Here is a 23870-nt window from a genome sequence, read left to right as displayed (position 1 = left end):
TAACTATAGATGAAACAAATTAAACCCTGGCAGTATTTGGCTTCCACGTTAAACTCCATTGAGCCAATGGATGCCTTTTGCTGCAGGGTTGAAGTAACAAAAATTAAACTGATCTCTGCTGCAGAGCTCACCCAAATTCCTGGCACTGTGTGGACTGCATGACCTATTACAGTGTGTGCTGGATGTTCTCGTTAACCAGATTAAGAGGCATTCTTAATTCCCTGCCAAGTTTTGTTGTTTGTTTCTCTTTTAGCTCTCCTTGGGCTATTCCATGCCCTGCCTGTCTCAAACTACAGAGCTACTAGGCTGCTGACTGGTACTTTGTTGGTAGAGCGACTGATCACTGTTTTTTAACTAGTGCTGCTCCTGTGCCTGTAACAGCAGCCCATGGCACATACATTTAACAGGTAGAAATGGATGCCAGGAAAACCTCTGGATGCCAGAGTTGTCTTTAACAAGCTGCTGTTAATGGTACAAAAGGAGAGAAAGCAGAAAAAGGTGGCAATTCTAACTTGGAGGCTGATGTTGATAGAACAAAATGAACATTTTGCATTTTGCTGTTGGAGTAGTTAGGGAGTTTTTTTAATGGGATTGGAGGGCATTTGTGTGTGTGTGTGCTGTAGCATTGCACCACCTTAAATTTCCGCTACCCAGTGTTATGAAGAATTGTTTCTTAAAATAAAATCCTTGCAGTGCTAACGCAGGATTCCTCCTTGTTAACACCATGTAGGGTTGCCTGGTTGCTACCCTGAGATTTGTGCTGAAGCTTTAAAACTACTAATTAACCAGAACTTTTCCTGCCAGTTCCCTCTCTGGTCCTGTTGCCTCTGTTACCTTCTTGCTGGAGTGGACTGGACCTCCAGGCATGCCCAGTCACAGCAAGGAAGAGGAAACCTGTATCCAGCTGTTGTTGAACTTCAACTCCCATCAGCCCCAACCAGCATGGCCAATGGGTAAAGACGATGGGAGCTGGAGTCGCACCCCCCCCCCCGCTACCCCACATCAAAAGGGGGAAAGAGTGAACAATAAAGCAACACGAAAGTTTTGTTACCACTCTGGACAAGAAGCACCAAGTAAAAAATAATAATCCGGTAGTGTGTAAAGCAGGCCTCTACAGTTTGTGACCCAGCAATGAAACAGCTGTGCCTTGGCAAGTTCTTGAAATCTCCCACAGTCAGAAAACAATAAAACATGAGTTTTATTGACATCTTAGTAGGAATTATTTGAGTTTGGTGGGTCACATGGTGTGTAGTCCCGCTTAGCAGGGACAGAGCAACTTGCCAGTCTGCAATCTGTGGCAACGGTGCTATTGCCTTTCAGTTTGCATGGGGATATACCTGTTTACAGTTTTCCAAGTGTAAAAGCTGTGAACATTGCAAATAAGCAGCTATGCTCTCCTCAGGCTTTTGTTTTCCAGATCAGATTTCTGCCTATTATCGTGCTCCAGTGGATGCAGGTGTACTTCTAACATGTTTGAAAAGGAGGCAGTGAACCTCCTTTACAACCTGTCAGCTTTACCAACACCAGCCCCCCATGCTGCAAAACAAAGTGTTTGAAAGTCAGGAGTGCGACAGCAGTCCCAGATACGGCAGGGCAGGAATAAGGGTGGGGTCTGGTGGTGTTTGAAGGAGGTGAGGAATCACAATCCCAGTTGGCACATTCAAACTCTTAAGACAGGCCTTAACTGGCTCTTTGGATCTTGGCCCATACCATGGGTGTTATTTTGGCACATATGGGGGTTATGCACATATTTTTGTATACACGCGAGGGAGAGCATTAATGCTTTCTCAGATCAAAGATTACAAAGCCGTAATATGTTGGAGGCGGTAACAAAATAATTGTTTTTATATGCAGTAATGCAGTTTGGAAAAGGCAAGTCTTGCTACTACAGATTCTTGACCAAAGGCCAGCAGTGGATATGGTTGCAAACACACTACTACATCACCTATCATCAGTGGAGCTCCAAACCTGAGTTTATTGTGTGCACTCACACGGTCGTTAGGTAAGAAAATGCACTGAATTTCTGCTGCTATTTATCTGTGCCTTCAACCACATCTGCTTAAATATTTGGCTATGTGTATTGGCTCGCCAAGGCACTCAATGATATAAAAATATTATGATTGTGAATGGGGGGGGGAGAGAATGTCATTGTGTTTTTATTACTCATTTTTGGCAGCTAAAATAGAAGCCTGGAAGTACTACTGGCTGCCAATTTTACTATGTTCTGCCCCCTCCCCCCAAATTAAATGGGCAAATGAGAAACCTGATGTCAGGCAGCAACACAATTAGCAACTTTTAAAACAAAGAGTTTTTAAAAACCAAAGCTTTAGATACTTTCTGACTACCATTGTATTATATATTAATGCTGCCTGTATTTGCATGTAAATCTAAAGCATGGTTTAGTGTTACAACGATGAGCTGCAGCAAGCCTCAGGCTCATGGCTCCGAGGAGGAGACCAAAAGCTTTTGCTTCCATTTATTTTGATGTCTGAACTCATACAAAGTGTGATTAGTCTTAATGATGGTTAGTGGAAACAAGCCAGCTTCAACTATGGTTTTACAAAGAAGGCTTTTTGTCCATTAACTATTGTTAAGGTTAACCACAGTCTAGAGCAGCCTTTCCCAACCAGTGTGCCTCCAGATGTTGTTGGACCACAACTCCCATCAGCCTCAGCCAGCATTGCCAATGGTCAGGAAAGATGGGAATTGTGGTCCAACAACATCTGGAGGCACACTGGTTGAGAAAGGCTGGTCTGGAGTTTGGACATAATGCTAAGCTGTCCTTAATCAAAGTGGAAGCTTCTGATCTTTTCTTCACAGCTGCACCAGGATGGAGGAGTGTGTGAGCCCAAGGATTGCAGCAGCACAAACTGATAATGGTAAACTTTGGTTTAGCATTATTGGGGCAATGCATAGTTGGTGGCACCCCAGTCCTCAGACTAAAGTGTTCAAATTGTGTAGGGCTATGCTTAGATTAGGGAACACCCTACCACAGGGTTAATTTGGACCTATCTCCCTGTTCTGTTCTGCCACCTAACTATGATGCTTTTCACTTATATATGCATTTATATGCACACTTTATTCTAAGTGTATGAATTTTTGTACACATTACTTGACTGGAAAACTGCACTGCAAAATTTGGAGAAATGCAAATTTTGAAAGCTGAGTTTGCATATGGTTTTGGAAAGTGCAAATTCAGTAAGTTTGCCTTTAAATGCAAACTGAATTTAATTTCTCCCCCATCCCTACCATGAGTGTTGTTTCTACGGTGAAAGGGTGGGATATAATAAATAAAAATGGGATCCCTTAAGGTCCCATAAATCACTTGTTAGTTGAATATTTTGCATGAATAAGACAACACACACACCTCCCCCAGTTCAATTGCTGCTATGTCTAGTTAAAGGATCTTAGATACTTGGTGATACAAAAGGGCTCCTACGTAAGAGAGTCGTTGTCAGTCACACTGCTGGGCTAGATGGTCCAGTTGTATTGTCCCATTTCTTTGATCCAAAACCAGTGTGTGGCATAGGAAAGAACTTTGCTAGATGGAAAAAAAAAAACCCTGCATATATTGCATTGACAACCTCTCTGTTCTTTTCTGTTTCTATATTTACTCTCTCTCTCTCTCTCTCTCTCTCTCTCTCTCTCTTTCTCTCTAGTTATGCTGAGGTCCGAGCTGAAAGAAGAAGAGATCTTGGCCTTGAAGAGTCGTCCATTGAATTAGCATCTTCATCCTTGAAGGTATTGTGTGCTGGGAAGAGCAAATTCACTAACAGGCAAAAAAACCGTTGCTGTTCAAGAGTGTACGTATAGCCAACAGATATTTCTTTCAAACTTTAAAAAGTGGGGAAACTATGACTTTTAGAGTAGAATAAATATCTGGTGTGGATGTGGCCAGGGACAGCTTTGGTTTAAATTTGGAAGAATTTGGTAATATATGCCTCAGAGGTTTTCCCTATGTTTTTATTCTACAGCAGACACACGGAGTCTCCTATCCAAATTTAAATTTAAACCAAAGCTGTCCCTGACCACATCCGCACCAGACATTCTGCTTTAAAAGTCACCCTATTCCCCTCACAGAGCTACAATCCCCCAAAGAGGGGCTGACTGTTCAACCACTCTGGCCACTGGAGCGCTGTTTTTTGTTTCTTTAAAAAGTTGACCATAGCCATATTTACAACAACACCACCATATTATTAATAATAAGATAAATAATAATGCCATATTTACTCTGCTGCTGATAATGTTTTACAAAAGAAGGAAAAGAACAAAGAAAGTCTTTGACACCTCATAATTGTTAGTTATTCCCCACCACCACTGCAAAGTCAAATAACTTTCTCCCCCTCACCCAAATGAGAGTTGCTGAATTTCCTACTCCAACCTTTGCTGGGAAGAAAGGGGACCTTTGTGCAGTTCCAACCAGATATTTTCTATATGTCAGAGATGTGACTGCTGGATCAGGCCAGCGGCCCATCCTGTTCTCACAGGCCAGCCAAATGTCTGAGGACCCTGAAAGCAGGACCTGTTCTACTGCTGACCATAGATAGCATATAATGTGTGCATCTTATGTTACCCATATGTGAAATGAAATGGCTGGAGGCCAGTGCTGTAGTTGGCAGCATTTCATACAGCTACATCTATAGGCTTTTTTTTTGCTGAATCACCAGCTCTAGCTAGACAAAGATGGGAAGTGAAGGAATGATTTATTGATCTGTTTTCTCTCGCTGCTGTGTTTCTAAAAGCTAAGCCTAATGCTCTCCAGAGGGTGGGCAGGACTGTGGCCTTAACAGCACTTTCCATTGCATTTTTAAAAATAATGAATTTGGCATCGTCATAGCCTGCCCAATTAATAGGGTCAACTCTTTTAATATTTTAAAAATAAATCGTTGGCAGGGTTTTAATAATGAGATGCCAAAGTAACTTCAGACTGAGCTTTCTATAGCTGCTTTAAATTAGGAACATGGGAAGCTGCCTTATACTACCATTGGACCATCTAGCTCACTGTTGTCTACACTGACTGGCAGCAGTTCTTCAGGGTTTTGGGCAGGAGTCTTTCCCAGCCCTACCTGGAGATGCTAGAGATTGAACTTGGGACCTTCTGCGTGCAGAGCAGATACTCTGCCACTGAGTATGGCCCTTCCGTAAATTGGACGTGTTCATCTTTTCCCAGAAATTTAAAGGATGTCTTGGGGAATCTGGCTATTAGGCTTTGCAAAATCAGTTACATAATTGCTTAATTTTATTTATTTGTAATCCTCAAGGTTCCCCCCCCCCCATCTACATATAGTTTTCTCCCTGTCCTCGTGAAACTGAGTTATCTCAAGCGAACTTCAACATGGTAGATGCCGCCAGGTTTTCTGAAAAAGAGTCTTTTTCAGCTTGTTGCAGTCTTGGTGGCATTGGTACCTCATCATTTCTGGCAACTCAGTTCCACATTCCCAGTTCTTTCAAATACCATAGATGTAATTTTTTAATATCACCACAGATAGAAGTGGCCAAATTGTCATACCTTCACCATATGTCTGTTTGCCGGCTGAATCTGATGGGAGTCACCAGTTAAGGGGCTGATTAAGCTTGCAAATTATATTGCCAGTAAATGGACCTATGCCTCTTTCTCCTCCCATTCATCATCCCCTCTCTTGTAATGGGTCCTGGATTGTCCGTCTTTCTAGGCATCTTGCCTAACTTGGCCATTATTCACCAATTCTGCATATACTGTTGAAAGCCAGTGAGCTGTGACACGCTGGTAGAAAGTGGGCAGAAGGGGGCTCATTATAAAAGCATGCTTCTGTTGATATGCACAGTTCTGTCCCCATTCAGCAGTGATGAATGAAGGGGATGAGGGAATAAAAAGACAGAAAGCCGCAGTGTTGTAGCATGTAAAATCATCTGGTGTTTGGAGGGTGTTTGGCAATGGAGAACTTTTCTACCTGCCTACACTGCACCTTCAGTTCTCATCACTAGGAACATAGCAAGCTGCCTTGTACTGAGTCAGATCGCTGGTCCACCTAGTCCATTAATGTCTACACTGATTGGCAGCAGCTCTCCAGGGTTTCAGATAGGGAATGTTTCTACCTGGAGCTGCTGGGGATTGAACTTGGGAGCTTCTGCGTTCAAGACAGATGTTCTACCACTGAGCTGTGGGTTTTAATTATGCAGACTGACTGTGGAAAGCTATGGATTCACAGAGAGCTTTGTTGCTTTACCATTGGGATTATATTTCCATGAGTTAACTACAGTATGTGTCAAGTAAAACCCGAACAGGTAAACCCGAATCAGGAATGAGGAACCTGTGGCCCCTCTATACGTTGTTCAACTCCCATCAGCCCCAGCCAGCATGGCTAATGACTGGAGATGATGGGAGTTGTGTCCAGATCAACACTAGGAGAATGCAGACAGAGATTAGTATATGGAATCCTCAAATCGCTTTCTCCAAAGTGGCCATCTACCTTTGCTTTGGAAGAATGATGCTTTGATGGTTTTGTTGCTCTTGTTTATTAAGTATGAGTTAGTTTCTGCAATGAACAATATAACGTATTTGCCTGTGCTTACCTCTTTTCAGAGTCATGGTAGCTACATGGATATCCGACACTGTGTAACCAATCAAGAAGCCAGTCGGGAAGGAGTGTCTGTCTCATCTCACAGTTCCCGTCGATCCTCGCACACGGCACTCTCCGACTCTGCATGTAGGTATCACATTGAACGGCCATGATGCCAAGAGGACGTTCTAATGTGGTCAAGAACAGCATCAGAGTCAGCCCATTGCTTCTGGCCCATCCTTTTTCTTCTGTTATATATAGGGACGGGGGAGAAATCTGATTCAGTTCACATTTAAAGATAAATCTACCTAACTTGCACTTTCCGGAAAAAAAAGAAACTGAAACACAGCCATTCCTCATTCAAAATTCACACTTCTCCAAATTTTGCAATGCAGTTCTCCAGCCAAGTAATACGCACAAAAATGGTAAAAGTGATGAAAAGTTTGCATTTAGTAATGAAAATAACATACAAAAATAATATTAGGGAAAATGGCTTTGCAAAAGTATGCATATTTTTCAAAACTGCATAGAAAAATGTGGATATCAGGAGAAATTTGCACTAAAATGCTGATGAATTTTCATGAGCACTTTAAAAAAAATCGCAAACAAATAAAGGAATGTGTAGAATTGAACTTGAAATTGGAAAAAACCTGAGAAACAGGGAGAAACTGAAATTGAGAGATTCGCCATCCCTACTTATGTCCCTCGACTATAAGGGGCCAGAGGTGGGCAGTGGGATCTGGAAGGGGAAACAGGTGGATCAGTAGACTTTGGGCTGACCCTGTTGTTACTCTTGAGCACTGATCAACCACTTCACAATATCCCCTTGGCAGCTTGTAAGCCTTGCGTCTTTGCTTCATGTGCACATCCACTTTCCTCCTGCAAGGTCAGGTGGAGAGACTGGCAACAGTTCTTATAAAGGTTCTGTTTCTTCATTCCTCAAGAAAGTGTTTTTGGATGCTGTCTCTCATGCTGTCCACACCTCCTTGAAAGATGCTTCTCTTTTCCAGCCACGTCATCTATACGGCACACTGATGCCAGCACCTCTACCAGACAGTCGTTGCCTCTAGGCCAGTCGGACAAAGCACCTCTAAGTCGTGCCTCAAGCAGCAGCACACAGGTAAGGAACAGTGTCCTCTCTGAAAAATATATTGCAAAGGGAGGCAGGGAGGGGATTCACCCAAATAACAAGAGTGCAGATCTTCAGAATGTGAGCAGAAAGCATTGATGCTTTAGCACTCTTAATGTTTTGCTGGCTTTTTTATCGGTACGATGTATCAAAGTAGACAGCTACCTACAGGAGCATCCTGTCATTCAGGCAGGTAGTGGTCAGGTTACCTACAGGTGGACTGTCAAGTAACTGGGAAAAAAGTTACCTGGTCTGATCCTATGATTTTAACAAGCAGCTTGATCTTCAGAAATCAGCATAATAAAATATTGGGCAGGCATTATTAACTGTCTGTGTCTGCAGACTAAGCTGCTGTTAAAAGCACATGAAGAAAGAGGCTGCTTAAAACAACAACAACAACCACTGTCAAACCTTCCCTACAAAGGGCTCTCATGATCTGGCCAAGTGGTCTGCTGCCCTGCAGAAGTATCACATGGACAGGCGTTGGGAGTGGTCAGGGCTATATAAAGGGAAAAGTTGTAGGAAGTTGCCTTATACTGAGCTGGCCCAGTTGTCCCTCTAGCTCAGTACTGTCCACACTGATGGCACCAGGATTTCAGCAGATTTTGCTTTCAGCTGTACCTGGAGATGCTGGGGCTTGAACCTACGACCTTCATACAAAGCAGATGTTCTGCTCCTGAGTTACATTCCCTTCCCATAAATTCTGTAGTATCCCATAAATACTGTCCTGGGCTAGAGAAGAGTTCCAGTTCTTGGCTATAAAACTAAACTCTTCTGGCAGGCTAGGAAGATACCTGCTGTGAGGGGAAGGCGCTGAGCACTGAGCTCTTTTGCTGTATATCTGCCAAAGTAAAGGAGAGAGTCCTTTGCCTCATTCTCAGTTGAAGTGGGAAAGCCATGGATTGTGGCATCACAGACTGCAGGCTTGAGCTCCCGAAATCAAATGCTCCTCCATGAAAAAACAACCCCACACACAATTCTCTGCACACAGAAAGCTAGCATGTCAGAGGTTTTAAACGCTTTCCCCTGATATGCTAGATTTCTACATGCAGGGTTTTTTAAAAAAAAAATGGAGGGATACACAGTCAGTTGAGCCTCCAGTTTTATGACCTCAATAAGAACTAGATCTTTGAGAAGAAGGAAAGCTCCTGGCAAGTATTGCAGAAAGAGATAACCACTGGGTACATTACCATCCACTATTTTTCCTCTCCCACAGGGTATAATAACTCCTCAAACGCCCACTGAACATCTCACACAGCATCATATGGCACAGACCACCGTTCCAGCCCAGCAAACAGTGATGGTATGTACAGTTGGGGAAGAAATTCATTTTGGTTCACATGCTAGTGCACACCTATCTAATTCACACAATAACTGGAACACAGCTATCCTTTGAAATTTTCATTTCTCTGAATTTTGTGACACTGATCTCTAACCATTGAGCACATAAATGAGTTGACTCTTACAGAGTGCTTTGCACAGGGCTTTGGAGGTGCTGCTAGTCAGCTGGTTGGTGGTGCCTATGAACCTCTTTTGGCCGAGCCAGGTGCTCCATACCTGATGTCATATGGAGGACCTTAGATTACCTCTAGACAGTCAGTATTTTGCAGGAGAGAGTCAAGTGCATTCGGAACTTAACGTTAGCACAATTAAAGTGGATTAAAGTGGTCTGTCACCCTAGTGCAACAAATTCACTTTTCTAAAAACAAAAAGTGGTTAGGAAAGTGACAGGAAATGCACCAAGAGTGTAGGAAGAATGAATGATTAATGGAAAGATGTGTGTAAACACCCCGCAGCAAATCAGGATGAACACTGAATGAATGCTTATTGTTGTATAACCTCCCCGCAAACAAACCAGAATGCATGCTCAGTAAAGACCAGATAGAGTCTAACCTCTGTGTAACCTTTGCGCAAGCAAATTATGATCAATGCTCAATATGTAGTTCATTGGAAGGGTCCTTATTGTCCTTTCTACATTTGAACGTACAGCTTGCTATCGGCAACAGCTCCCAAACCCTGTTTGGACATAGGGTTATGTATCTGCCTTGATTGGTAATGCTTCCTCCTCTGCTGTGCTTGCAGCCAGTGTATCACTTCCCAGCCCAAATAGGGATGATGCATCAGCTAAAGGAGCAGCTGGAAGAAAGGACACGCATATTGCAGGCCGACATCAAGACACAACAAGAAGAACTACACGTGATCAAAGAGCAGCTACAGCTAGTGCAAGACTCCAGTTTGCAGGTATCTTCTCTATGGGACTAAACTAACTTCTTAAAATCAAACTACGTCCCATGCTTCTTTACTTGTTCAGACTTGCAAGTGAGGGCAGTAGAACTATCAAGGTAGGATTTTGGCGGTGGTGGGGAGCAGATGCCCAGGGCCCTACTCAACAGAATGAGCAGGAGAGACCTCAAACACAACAGGGGTGGCTTACCACATTTTGACATAAGTGAAGTAACACACATTACCATCTAAACAGCATACACACATACAGGGAAGACCATGAAGTCCAGAGTTTAAAATGTACTTAACTGTAGCACTGGCTGAACTTGTGTGAACTGTTGTCTAGCCTAGTTTGAATGTAAATTCAGAACAAGTTACTAGTCCACAAATATTTTCCAAGTCCATCATGCACACATATTCATGTGAGTTAATTATTGTATAAAACAAGGGGATCAATTTTTACAAAGTTCCATTGCATGGAGGTGAGTGCAGGTGCAGCCAGGTGAGTGGCTCATTACAAACCTGATCATGCTAAATAAACATGCTTATAAGAACATAAGAAGAGCCTGCTGGGTCAGGCCAATGGCCCAAATAGTCCAGCATTCTGTTCTCACAGTGGCCAGCTGGTTGCCCATGGGGAGCCTGCAAGCAGGACCTGAGTGCAAAGAGCACTCTCCCCTCCTGCGGTTTCTAGCAACTGGTATTTGGTGGAATACAGAAAGCTGCCTTATATGTGGTGAGACCATTGGTCCATCTAGCTCAGCAGCTCTGGTGAGACCATTGGTCCAACTGGTAGCAGCTCTTCAGGTTTTCAGGCAGGTCCCACCCAGTTCTGCCTGGAGATGGCAGGGATTGAACTTGGGACTTTCTGCATGCAAAGCGTGCGCTCTACCACTGAGCTACACCCTTTTGTAACCAGGCTCAACAGGCATCAACGCTTACCTCATTTGGAGAATAGAATCAGACTTTTTAAATTCTCCAATTCCATAGGTAACTAGTGGCTCCTGGTTTTATTGGTTTGCTTTGCTGTTCCGTTTTTTCTGAATTTCAGACTGCGCCCTCATTAATGCTTATCTGCAAATTGTTTTGGGAGTGTGGGTGTTCCGATGTATTTAGTACAAGAAACTACTTTAGATACTATAATAGAAAAGGTGTATACAAATATTTTAAATAAAAATACTGGCACAACTCTGAAATCAGTTGTGCAAGACTCCTTTTGCTTTTGCATGGGTTATTGTGCTAGATGATTGATGGCTACTTGAGGATGCGATGGTGGCAGAGAAGTAGGCCTTCTTCACCGCCCTCACCACCACACAGTAGGCACAGTTATGATGTTTTTACTCGTGCCCAATCAGCCTCATAGCACATCTTTCGCCACTTGCATTCTAGTGGTCAACCAGCCTGTTTCACTGCCCTTAGCTCACTGGTGTTGTAGCAATTGTAATGCAGTGTGCTGGATGCTGTGTGATTTTTAATTGTGTTTTTCTTGCTTCTTTTATTTCTTATATTGCATTATATAGAATTCAAATTATAATACAAGAAATAAAAGAAATAAAAGAAGTAAGAAAAATGCAATAAATATAAATATTGAATGTGGACATTTCACGGGCCACTTGAAAAAAGCTTGCAGAGTACTGGTGGTCCACGGCCCACAGTTTGGGAAGCCCTGCTTTGGCCCATTCATTTCAGCATAAGCAAACCTCACTTCCTGTTAGACTACGACTACTGGAGACTTTTTTTCCCCAACTGGCATTTCTTTAAAAGTTACAGTTTGGACAATGCTTTTCTTTTAAATTAAAATGCACAGGGTTTTTTTTGTCATCAACTAATAACCAATTTTCTACTATCCAATTATCAATTTTAATCACTGAAAGGTTAATATAAGACTATGTTTGAAGCTTGGGTGACATCTAGTGGCTTTTCTGGCTATTGCTGCATCTGGCTATTGGTTAACGGGATTCTTATCACAGCACTGTAAGCTAAATCTACCAAACTTATTTTATCAGCTTCTGCAGGCCCTCTTTTTTGTTTGTTTTGTGCCAAATTTCAAGCAGCCATCTTTTTATGTATTCCCAAAGTCCATGTGCCCATTGCTAGTAACAAACCTTGTCATCGTTTCATGAGGTACCTATTTAAACTCGTGCCTGGCAAGGACTCAAGCCCTTGGCACTAGCCGAAGGGCGAGAGCAAAAAGGCTCTCATCCTGCAGCTCCCAGCCAAGGATGAGCAGATTGAGCACAAGATTCTGGCCTGTAAAGTATTAATGGAGCATGGCAGCTTACTGGTAGGGAAGAAAAGTATAATCCCTGGATGGCTTCCTCATGATGCATCTTCAAATCTCTGTCGATGGACATACAGCTTGTATGCAGATCATATCCTCAGGATAACAGGATATCCCCTGTTATGGGTGTTGTGTGTGTGTAGAATAATTGTGTGTGCTGTCTGGTGACAGGAGGGAGCTCCAGGGGTGGGGAGTGTGTAGTGTTGCCCCACCTTTTGGTGAGAGCGCAAGTTGGGGTGGTAGCAGCAGAAGCGGGAGTGATGCTGCTACTTGTACACACACACTTGTGTGTTTGGTGGGTGGGGTGGTTTGTCTTCCTGGTATATTTATGTTTTAATCTGTTAGTAGTGATTGTGATTTATTATGTTAAGTTATATTAATGATTTTTTAAAAAAAATGTTTTGTATTGTCTTAAATATGTAATTTGGTTTTTATGATGTTTAATGTTAAGGTGTTAATATTTAAGATGGTTTCTTTTAAATGTTCTGTATTTTTTAAATATGTAATTTTGTTTGATTTTTTACAACACTGGGCTTAGAGGCTTCTTTTCAAGTATGACACAGTATACAAATTAATTAAAAGTAAATAAATGTCATTTTCTTCCTCCTCCCCACTTTTCTGATAGATGTTGATGCAACAGCCTATGCCCACGGTCTTCAACAATGTGCAACACCAGAACCCAAGGTGCCCTTCCCAGCAACAAGCAACAACAGTAGGGACCAGACCAGCTACGTCAAAGAAATCCCAGCAGCAAGGCCTTATGGGATCAAAGCAGTTCTGTAGCACGCACTTGGCATCACCTCAGCAATTCCTCAAGGACCCTTGTGTCACATCATCCCCGGTAGTGACTTTTTTAAAAAATGTAGTACTTAATGCATCATTTTTCAGCTATATAAACTGGTTACTGACTATTCTCATACAGACCTACCCTGACTTGAAGATCTGCTTCAAAGACCCTGCATGCTCGGCTATCATTCTGGACTAGGGTTGCCAGGTTCAGGGCCTGATCCTGATCCTGTATCTTTAGGAGAAGAGAAAGTCAGCCAAGTGCAGGTGTTCTTGCAACACTGTAATGGGAAAAACCATAAGGTAGAATTCTCCCTTCCCCCTGCACAACTTTTAAAGGTACAGAAGACCTCTTGGAGGCTGGGCCTGGCAACCAAGAGGTCTTCTGTATCTTTAAAAGTTGTGCAGGGGGAAGGGAGAATTCCACCTTGTGGTTTTTCCCATTAGTGTTGCAAGAACACCTGCACTTGGCTGACTTTCTCTTCTCCTAAAGATACAGGATCAGTCTCAGGCCCTGAACCTGGCAACCCTATTCTGGACCACACAAGATACAGGGCCTTCTTCAGTGGTGACACCACACTTCTGGAATGCCCTTGTGGTGGCAATCCAGCTGGCTTCCATGTCTTTTAGTTAAAACTTATAAACCATTTTTATTCTAACAGCCTTCTAATATGTGATTCTGCTGTTTTGGATTTTATTTTGATGGCTATATTTGCTTATGTTTTTAGTTTCTACTGAATACGGGCTTATATCTAGACTAAGTTAGTAAAACTTAGTTCCCACTGAAGTCAATGGTACCTAAGTTCAACTGAGTTAGGCTGCAATACTAACCCCACTTATCTGGGTTAAGCCCCACTGAATTCAGTATGACTTACTTTTGAGTAGACATGGTTAGGATTGTGCTGGTTGGATCCAAACTGATCCAACCTTAAGGCTGCTATCCTGTATCCACTTACATTGGAGTAAGTCCCACTGAACTCAACGAGACTTACTTCTGTAAGATGTTTTTATAATTATTATGTTGTAATTGTACAGGTGGGACTTGCAACAAATATTATTTGTACCAAATAATATTGTACAGGTGGGACTTGCAACAAAACGTTGCAGTGTGGAAGTACCGCATTCAGTTCCACATGTGCCTAGCCATGCCCTCCTTCAGGACACTCCACTCCATTTCCCCATTCCACCTCCATCCCAACAGTCAGTCAGTATTCTGTGACCACTGACCATGTTCAGTCCTCATTGGGCTGTTTGGATTTTTATGCATCCTTAGGGCTTTTCTCTCCCCCTGAAGATTTTTTGTACTTTTGTAAACCTTGGGGTTCCCCCAAGCCTATTAATACCTTCCTCCTGTGCATTGATGATACTATTTTGGCTACATGAGGACTGGGACGCAGAGAATAAGTTTGCCGTTCATATATAGATTTGTATTGTAAGCAACTTTGAGCGCTCTGTTTAGCAGAAGAGGACACGAATATATTAAATACATACTCATTCTGACAAAGGGGTGTGAATTTATATATCAGGTGCAGCAGCAGCAGCAGCAGCAAAAGCATGCCGTAAGAGGAAACCAGGTCCAGCAGGCATGCTTGCCAATGCAGATGAGCATTGCAATGCCGCTCTACAACAACCCAATGGTGTTCTCTCAAGCGCACCCTATTACTCCCTCTACTTCAATGCCAACCGAAATTGGTGAAAGGCAACAGCAGTCTGATTACAACCAAGATCAGAGTTTAAGGTATGGATGCAGTTATATGCTGAGAATTTGAAGTAGGCAATGTTCCTGATGGCATTCTTTTTTTTTTTAGTGATAAGCTGATCCCACTCCCCTTCCCAGTTCCTTAATTGCAGCCTTCCCCAACCTATCACTCTTGAGATGTTGCTGGACTACAACTCCCATCATCCCTGGCCATTGGGCATGTGGGCTAGGCTGATGAGAGTTGGAGTCCAACAACATCTGGAGGGCCATAGGTTGGGGAAGTCTTCTTTGCTCTATTGCTTTGCTTCTCCTAGGCTAGTTTGTATGAGAGTAGGTGGTATTTTCAGATAGCCAGCTTCCAAGTCAGATTGTGAAAGGTTAAATGCTTCCTTGTATTAAACCTGCAGGCAAATAGCATCAGCTGAGAGATGTGGAAGGGGTTAACCCCTCCTGAGGAACAAGCCTCCTAGAAGCCGGTATCTGCATTGGGGGGAAACCCCTTACTGACAGCACTGAGGGGTCATAGGGCAAATTGTACCTTTGTGAAGAGGGATTTTCCTCTAAGACTTGGCAGAGGCAAAAAAGCGAAATGTAAAAAAGGCACATTTCAGTGTCATGTCTAGTTTGGCCCTTAGTCTCTAAAGAGGCAAGTGGATTCCTCCATCCCTTGAGCTCAGCTGAAACTGTGCTCATGATAGGTCACCCATGCTTTTCACTGCCATGTGAACTCTTACCATTTTTTCCCAACAGGATGTTGTTAGATCAATCTGTGCAGCCCTTGATATCCAGTGGGAATGGGAGCGATCAGTCTTCACAGAGTAATACCGGCAGACAGCAGACAAAGTAAGCCTTACCACATTTAAAATTAAAGAATTTCAGAGTCAGAAGGAACCTTAGAGATCATCTAGTCCAGCCCTTGCTCAGTGCATGAACTATAGCATCCCTGTCCAGCATCTGCGTAGCTTCTTAGGAACATACAAACCTTCCTTATACTGAGTCAGACCATTGGTCTATCTAGCTCAGTATTGTCTACACTGACAGGCAGTGGCTCTCCAGGGTTCAGGCAGAAGTCTCTCCCCATCTTACCTGGAGATGTCAGATTGAACTTGGGACCTTCTGCCTGCAAAGTAGATGTTCTGCCACTGAGCTATTTCTTTGGCCCACCAGCTCCCAAGGTAGTCTTTGGCACTATTGAACAAAGGCAAAAAAGCATAGGGTGCAAGGAGGGGAGACATAGCTTGGGCTGAATTCATATCAGAAGTATGATACATAAGATATTGTTGGAAAAGGCAAATGTTGCATGGTCACTTTAAGGGATATTTGGGGAATACCCCATGTACCTGTTTTACCATGATGTAACTTCCTAATGGGTGGGGGTTACTTACCTGACTTCCTCCTCCTTTGTCCTGGGGGATTTTTGAATATTCTCCATTGCTGATCTTCCTACCTTTGAGAGAGGCTGCATGGCATGATGCTCTCTGCTAAGAGCATCAATACAAAACACCAAGATGGACTGAGACTTCTATATTTTTCTTTCTTCTAAGCTTCTTCTGAACATGTGAAGAGGTTGTGAGTAAACATTCTTTTCTTTTACCTAAAGGATTGTGTCTGTTGTTATTTATATAGAGAAAGGTGGGGCTGGTTACATTCTCATTCTGCTGCTTGTATTTTTACAACTCTGCTAAGAAATAGGACCAACCAAATTAGTTCCTACTTCTGTGTGTATTTTTATAATACCGAACAGGTTATGGGCCCAGAAATAGTTGAGAATTAAACCAGATTTTTCGGGTTTTATTTTAAGTATTTTTGCGTGTTTTGTTTCCCCCTTTGCTCTCTATCAGGCACCAACTTTAAAAGAGACTATTTTTGCTGCTGTTACTTCCTTGAGTTGTTTTAGTATAACAAAATCTCTTCTCAGACCAGGAAGCATGTATCAGCAAGGAAATAGAGTTTTTTTCAAGAAGAATGCCTGAACTATCTGCTGTTAACTTTGACCAGTGGAGGAGTAGAATCATGATTATTTTAGCAGCAGAGAAAGTTATATGCTGTATCGAAAAACCTAAACCAGAAGGGAATGACCAAGAAGCTAGCGTTTGGGAAGACAAAGATTCTCTTGCAAAAGCTATAATATTTGATTCTCTAAGGGATGATCAGCTTGTTTATATAAATGAATGTAAATCTGCCTCGGAGATGCTCGACAAACTTCAAACAGCTTTCGGATTTCAAAGCTTTAGATGCCAAACCATGTTGATTAAAGAGATAGTGAATTTAAAATTGCAGACAAAGGAAAATTGTGAAAAACATATCACTTCCTTGTTGCTTATTTTCAACAAATTGAGATTGGCTGGGCTTGATTTTAACCACCAACAGAAGTTGGGTTTTCTTTTGGGATCTCTTGGAAAGAGATTTGATCCATTTATTTCTCTTTTAAACCACAACCCTGAGATCCTTTTTGAGGAAGCTCTTGCGAAACTAAGAGAGGAATGTGTGATCCAAAGAGACTCAAATGGTAATGGATCAAATTACATGGCTAGCAGGGATAAAGGGAAGGGAAAAGCCCCTCCCAAGAGCCAATCACAATGCTGTTTTTCATGTGGGAGGCGTGGTCACCTGGCCACGGACTGTGACTCACCCAAAAGTTCAACAGCCAATGGCAGCTCTCCCAATTTTAAACCAAGAGAACAAAGGGAGCATGCTTTCTCAAAGCACAAGCATGGACCTCGCAGAGAGGAATTCAAAGAAAGCAAAGGAAGAAATTTCATTTTAACGCACAAAGGTCTTGTGGCAAATAATTACAAACAAAAATCAAACAATTGGATTTTAGACAGTGGATGTACAAACCACAGTTGTTATAATGAAGATTTATTTGATAAAATAGTGATACTGAAGGAAGAATCCAGACTGCCAATGGTCAATATATGAACATTAATGGATCTGGATCCATTGCTCTAAGGTGCAAGGTACCTGATCAAACCATAGTAAATGTGGCAGATCATTGCAATATGCTGAGCGTCTCAGCTTTAGACAAGAAAGGATTTGCAATACATTTCCAGGATGGAAAGTGTACAGTGACTAAAGATGATGAATTGCTTGCACTAGCTTATGAAAATGATGGTGTTTATGAACTGAGTCTTACAGCTGAACAAGCAAACACAGCCATGGTGGACAAGGAAGAGACCAGCCTAGAACTTTGGCACAGGCGACTGGGACATCGCGATCCAAAGGCGATCCTACAGCTACAAAAGCAGAACCTTGCCACAGGTATCAAAGTAAACCAACAGAACCATGATAAAGCAAGCAGGTGCGTAAATTGCATTGAGGAAAAGGGTGTTAGGCCCTCATTTCCACCAAGGACTGAAAAGAGAAGCACCAAGGTGCTAGATCTCATACACAGTGACCTCTGTGGACCATTTAATGTACCCTCACTTGGGCAGAATAGATATGTTCTAATTTTTGTGGATGATTTTTCAAGGTACTGTGTGACTTACGTATTGAAGGACAAGAGTCAAAGGCATGAGATGCTGAAGAAATACATCTCCATGGTGAGCACAAAATTTGAAAGGAAGCCGAAAGCTCTACAAAGTGACAGTGGTGGTGAATTTATATCGCACCAAACACAAAGTTTCCTGGAGGAACAAGGCATTTTGCACAGGAGGACTGTCAGTCATACTCCAGAGCAGAATGGGATTTCTGAAAGGAGACTTAGATCTCTTCTGGAAATGACAAAATGCATGCTTGCTGATGCTGATCTACCCAAAAGGCTGTGGGGTGACGCAATCGTGACTGCAACGTATATCCAGAACAGATTGCCATCCAAGGGCACCACACACACCCCATTCCAATTGTGGCATGGCAGGATTCCAAACCTGGCACATATCAGAGTGTTTGGAAGCATTGCTTTTGCCTACATAGCAAAACAAAAGAGGCAGAAGCTAGATGCTAGAACAGACCAGACTATTTTGATAGGATATGCTCCTGGTAGCAAAGGCTACAGAGTTATGAACCTAAAGACAGGTGAAGTCAGCACAAGACATGTTGTCTACTTCGATGAACGAAGCAGAGCTGACAAAAGAGGGACTGTGCTAGATTTCTCAGAAGAGCAAGGACACCACGTCCAATCTCTTATAGATATGCCAGTACCCACATACGAAATACCAGTGACATCACAGATATCTGCACAGTCTGATCCAAGTCTTGAACAAGAGGAAGAGGCAGAGATTGCAGAAAGTGATGATGAGGCTGAGAGAGGTACAGACGCAGATGAGAATGATGAGATGACCGGACTGGAAGATGCTGCAGAGCTAGACCAGATCCCAGAACAAGCTCCCAGATCCTCATCGCAAACCAACAAAGGTGTACCACCTCTACGCCTGTCCTACCTCGCAAAGTCGGTGCTACCAAGTGAACCATCGACTTGGGAGGAGATCAAGCAGATGCCAGCATCCAAGGGCGCTCAGTGGAGAAAAGCCGCTCAGGAGGAGATGGATGCACTGCACAAGAATAAGACTTGGACCCTGACAGAACTTCCACCAGGCAAGAAAGCCATAGGATGCAGATGGGTGTTCAAGGTGAAACAAGATGCAGGAGGAGAAATTGAACACTACAAGGCAAGACTAGTTGCCAAAGGTTTCCTGCAGAAATATGGAGAGGACTATGATGCTACTTTTGCTCCTGTTGTCCAACACAGCACAATAAGAATGTTACTAAGTGTGGCAGCCTCCAAACAGATGCACGTCAGACACCATGTCAAGACTGCCTTTCTGCATGGAGAAATAACAGAGGAGTTGTACATGCAACAACCTCCAGGTTTTGTGAACCAGAAGCAAGCACATCTTGTATGCAAGCTTAAAAAGGGCCTGTATGGACTCAAGCAAGCTGCAAGGGCCTGGAATGAGAAACTGGATAAAATGCTCAAGGAGCTAGGCTTCAAGCAAGGTGATGTAGACCAATGCCTGTACACCAGAAGCAAAGATGGACATTTGACATATATTCTGATTTATGTCGATGACTTGATCGTGGCAACTCAAAAGAGATCAAGACTACAGAGAAGTTGTACATCATTTGAACAAGGAACTTGAAATCAAAGAGCTAGGCACTGCAACATACTACCTAGGCATCCAGATTGAAAGGGAAGCAGATGGCTCCTACCTACTCAACCAAAAACAAAAGATTGTTGATCTTTTAGAGACTCTAGAACTCAAGGATGCCTATCCTGTAGCAATGCCTATGGCAACAGACTTTCTTAAAGACAATGATGTAGGTGAACCTTTACCAAATTATAACAAGTACAGAACAGCAATAGGGAAGCTTTTGTACTTGACCACCAACACCAGACCTGACATAGCAAGTGCAGTAGAGATCCTATGTAGGAAAACTAGCACACCCACACAAAAGGACTGGATTGCTGTCAAAAGGGTGGCTAGATACTTGAAAGGGACTATGGACTTTAAGCTGAGATTGCCAGCTAATAGTGATCCAAAGCTTGTGTGTTACACTGATGCTGACTGGGCTGGAGATAGCTCAGACTCCAAGTCAACTAGTGGCTTTCTGTTTATGTATGGAGATGGACCTATCTCCTGGGCTAGTCACAAGCAAGACATAATAGCATTTTCTTCTACAGAATCAGTATATGGCTGCTGCAGAAGCCTGCAAAGAAGCCATTTGGCTCAACAGACTACTAAAGGACCTTGGAATAAGGGTGCAGAGACTTACCCAGGTGATGGAAGACAACCAAAGTTGTATTAGACTTTCTCAGACTGAATCACTCCGTGGACTAAACATATAGGTATAAAATACCATATTGTACGTGAGTTGACAGAAAGGGTTCATCAAGATGAACTACTGTCCATGGCATTGAGAAAGTGGATAGAGAAAAGTTCTTCTCCCTCTCTCATAATACTAGAACTTGTGGACATTCAAGGAAGCTGAATGTTGGAAGATTCAGGACAGACAAAGGGAAGTGCTTCTTTGCTCAGCGCATGGTTAAACTATGGAATTTGCTCCCACAAGATGCAGTAATGGCCACCAGCTTGGACGGCTTTAAAAGAAGATTAGACAAATTCATGGAGGACAGGGCTATCAATGGCTACTAGCCATGATGGCTGTGCTGTGCCACCCTAGTCAGAGGCAGCATGCTTCTGAAAACCAGTTGCCGGAAGCCTCAGGAGGGGAGAGTGTTCTTGCACTTGGGTCCTGCTTGCGGGCTTCCCCCAGGCACCTGGTTGGCCACTGTGAGAACAGGATGCTGGACTAGATGGGCCACTGGCCTGATCCAGCAGGCTCTTCTTATGTTCTTAACTGCAGAGATGACAGCTGACATCTTGACAAAGCCATTACCAAAAGACTGTTTCCAGAGACTTCGTGTCAAAATGGGCTTGTTAGATTAATGCATGCAAATTCGAGGAGGAGTGTTGGAATAGGCAAATGTTGCATGGTCACTTTGATATTTGGGGAATATTCCATGTACCTGTTTTACCATGATGTAACTTCCTAATGGGTGGGGGTCACTTACCTGACTTCCTCCTCCTTTGTCCTGGGGGATTTTTGAATATTCTCCATTGCTGATCTTCCTACCTTTGAGAGAGGCTGCATGGCATGATGCTCTCTGCTAAGAGCATCAATACAAAACACTAAGATGGACTGAGACTTCTATATTTTTCTTTCTTCTAAGCTAGAACCTATGTTTCTGAACATATGCAGAATTCGTGAGTAAACATTCTTTTCTTTTACCTAAAGGATTGTGTCTGTTGTTATTTATATAGAGAAAGGTGGGGCTGGTTTATATTCTCATTCTGCTGCTTGTATTTTTACAACTCTGCTAAGAAATAGGACCAACCAAATTAGTTCCTATTTCTGTGTGTATTTTTATAATACCAAACAGATATTGCCCCTAGTGGACAAGCAGGCAAAGCTCATCCTGGGCTTCACTTTCAAATTACCAAGTGGTCGGGATACAAAAACGAAATGTTTTCAATGTATATGGCTTAGAGGTCTTCTATCAAGTAAGCTGGGTTGGGCCACTAGGGGGCTATATTTTGCTTTTTGTATCAGATATGAATGCAGCCCATGCTTAACAAAGCTAAGATTCGGCACCCTGGAAACCTAAATTCTGCACCGCAAAAAGCTGGATTCTGCTACCTGCTTAATTTATGCATCTTCACAAATGAGCAGTTTCCTACTTTGCATACTTTACTCTACATTCTTAAAACTGTTATGTGATTTGGTAGTCACAAGAAGGGGAAGAACACTGAACCTTTGCTCTCTAGCCACTGAAAACTTTATTCAGCCATCTCTTCTGTTTCTGAGAGCTAAGAAAGCATTGCCCACATGCTTTCAAGGAGATCTTCACAGCAATGAGGGCTAGGAAAGGTTACAGCAGGGATGACTAAACAGTGGTCCAGTTGCTGGACTCTGAACTACCATCAACCTCAGCCAGCATGGCCAATGGCCAGGGATGATGGGAGTTCTATTTCAGCAACATTCACAGAGGTTGGCCTTGGATGAGCCATCCCTGTTCTATGGAAAGTGTTGCGTTTTGAGGTGACTTTCAATGCCATTTGTGGCTATTGATTTGTTATCTGTGAAATTAAAACATGTAACGTCTCCTCATTTCAGGTTTGCTCAAGAACAGCAAGGGCTGCCTGCTGCGATACAGATGCAGCCAATCACATGCACTACCATCTGCGCTCCCACTCCATCTCCTGTATTTACCCCTTCTGTGATGATTCCGCATGCCAGCATCGCTGCGCAGCAGAGCCATCCTCCTGGCACCCTCCATCAGTGGCAGCCGCATCAAGTTCAACAGCATCACCTCTATCTTCAGGTAATAAGTTATTTTGCAGTCAGGTTGTGGAAGATGTGATGATTGCTAGGAACTCAGATGCAGGGAAGATCATAGCTGAGTAGTAGAGCACACATTTTGCATGCAAAAGGCTCCAGGTTCAATTCCTGGCATCTAGGGCTGGGAAAGACTCCTGCCTGAGCAGGAAACCTGACCTCTTCTCTGAGATATTGTACCGCCCTACAAATTGGCCAAAATCCAAACACAATTTGGGTTGGTCTTTCACAGTCCAATCCACTTCCTGTGTAGCTTGGAAGAATTTGGTAACATGTGTCTCTGAGCATATGGTGAGTAGTGGCCACACCTGCCGTCTCCAAAGATGGAGAATTACATTTTTGTATGTGGGTATTCTTACTTTGCTTCTTTCCTGTGTTACTTCTATTTCTACAGAGAATCTAACCTAGAAAATTACATTTCTTTCATTATTCATCCTAGAAATCTGTGTCAAATTTATATTTATTAATTTCAAAGCCTTTTTATTGGTCAATGTCATATGATGGTGAAGACAGCCTTTTTGTGTTTCAAACGAGGTTATGTTCTCTTTCTATTTTGGGTGCATTAACAGTTGAATCTGAAACTGCAGTTTGATGTAAAGTCAGAATGATAACAATATGTTGCTACTCAAGCATAAATCTAGTTGTTGGAAAAAAACAAACTTGGCCTGCCCAACATATGTGTTTTCAGCCTGCTATGCTTAAACCACTTCACTTAAGGAAAGGTGGGCATGGTCAATTAAAAATGTAGAGCACACCTAGAAATTTGCTACGATATATTTCACCTTCCACTGTTTTATCTTGTGCAAACTGAGGCACTCCCGATGTCCACTGGAGACTGTTCTGCAGAATAGTCAGTGCCATTATTCCACAATTGTTTTGGGAGGTTTTTTTAGTGTAAGTTTTGCAAAGTGTTGCTGTACTTCACATATTCACAGAAACAGAAGCAAAAGAAAATGATTTATTATAGGAAACTTCACTAAAATTGCAAAGTAGATCAAGCATATTTAAAGTGACCATCTGAACTATATCAGCTGTCTTAATAATGTTGTTTCCTCCCTGCTAAAACAAGATCAGCATAGCACATGTCTTGTTTCTGTTATTTGGGCTGATTGCAGGTGTTGCCACCACTCACCATATGCTCAGAGGCACATCCTACCAAATTCTTCCAAGCTACACAGGAAGTGGATTGGACTATGAAAAACCAACCCAAATTGTGTATGCATTTTGACAAATGTGTATGGCAGTACAATGTCTCAGAGAGGAGGTTAGGTCTCCTGCTCTCCTGGTGAATTCACTATAGCTGCCCAATTTCCCTGTTTTTTAAAGTTTGATAGAAATATCTGTGGGCTATAGGTACGTTCTTAAACCTCAAGGGTT

General features: G+C 42.6%; 1 protein-coding gene across 14 annotated transcripts in view; it reads left to right on the top strand.

Moving 5' to 3' along the window:
- The window catches only part of PASD1 (PAS domain containing repressor 1), a 143966-nt gene that overhangs the window by 115594 nt on the left and 4502 nt on the right, over positions 1 to 23870 (top strand). For all 14 annotated transcript variants that reach the window (XM_061598974.1, XM_061598976.1, XM_061598967.1 and 11 more), the window contains 10 exons: positions 1855 to 2002; positions 3660 to 3741; positions 6563 to 6686; positions 7550 to 7659; positions 8885 to 8971; positions 9751 to 9909; positions 12798 to 13013; positions 14485 to 14696; positions 15408 to 15500; positions 22272 to 22479. In XM_061598974.1, coding sequence (XP_061454958.1) covers positions 1855 to 2002; positions 3660 to 3741; positions 6563 to 6686; positions 7550 to 7659; positions 8885 to 8971; positions 9751 to 9909; positions 12798 to 13013; positions 14485 to 14696; positions 15408 to 15500; positions 22272 to 22479 — 1439 coding nt within the window. The remainder of the gene's footprint in view (positions 1 to 1854; positions 2003 to 3659; positions 3742 to 6562; positions 6687 to 7549; positions 7660 to 8884; positions 8972 to 9750; positions 9910 to 12797; positions 13014 to 14484; positions 14697 to 15407; positions 15501 to 22271; positions 22480 to 23870) is intronic.

The sequence above is a fragment of the Rhineura floridana genome, chromosome 16 (genome assembly GCF_030035675.1).
Source record: "Rhineura floridana isolate rRhiFlo1 chromosome 16, rRhiFlo1.hap2, whole genome shotgun sequence".
Lineage (NCBI taxonomy): Eukaryota > Metazoa > Chordata > Lepidosauria > Squamata > Rhineuridae > Rhineura > Rhineura floridana.
This window is presented reverse-complemented; position numbering and strand designations above follow the sequence as displayed.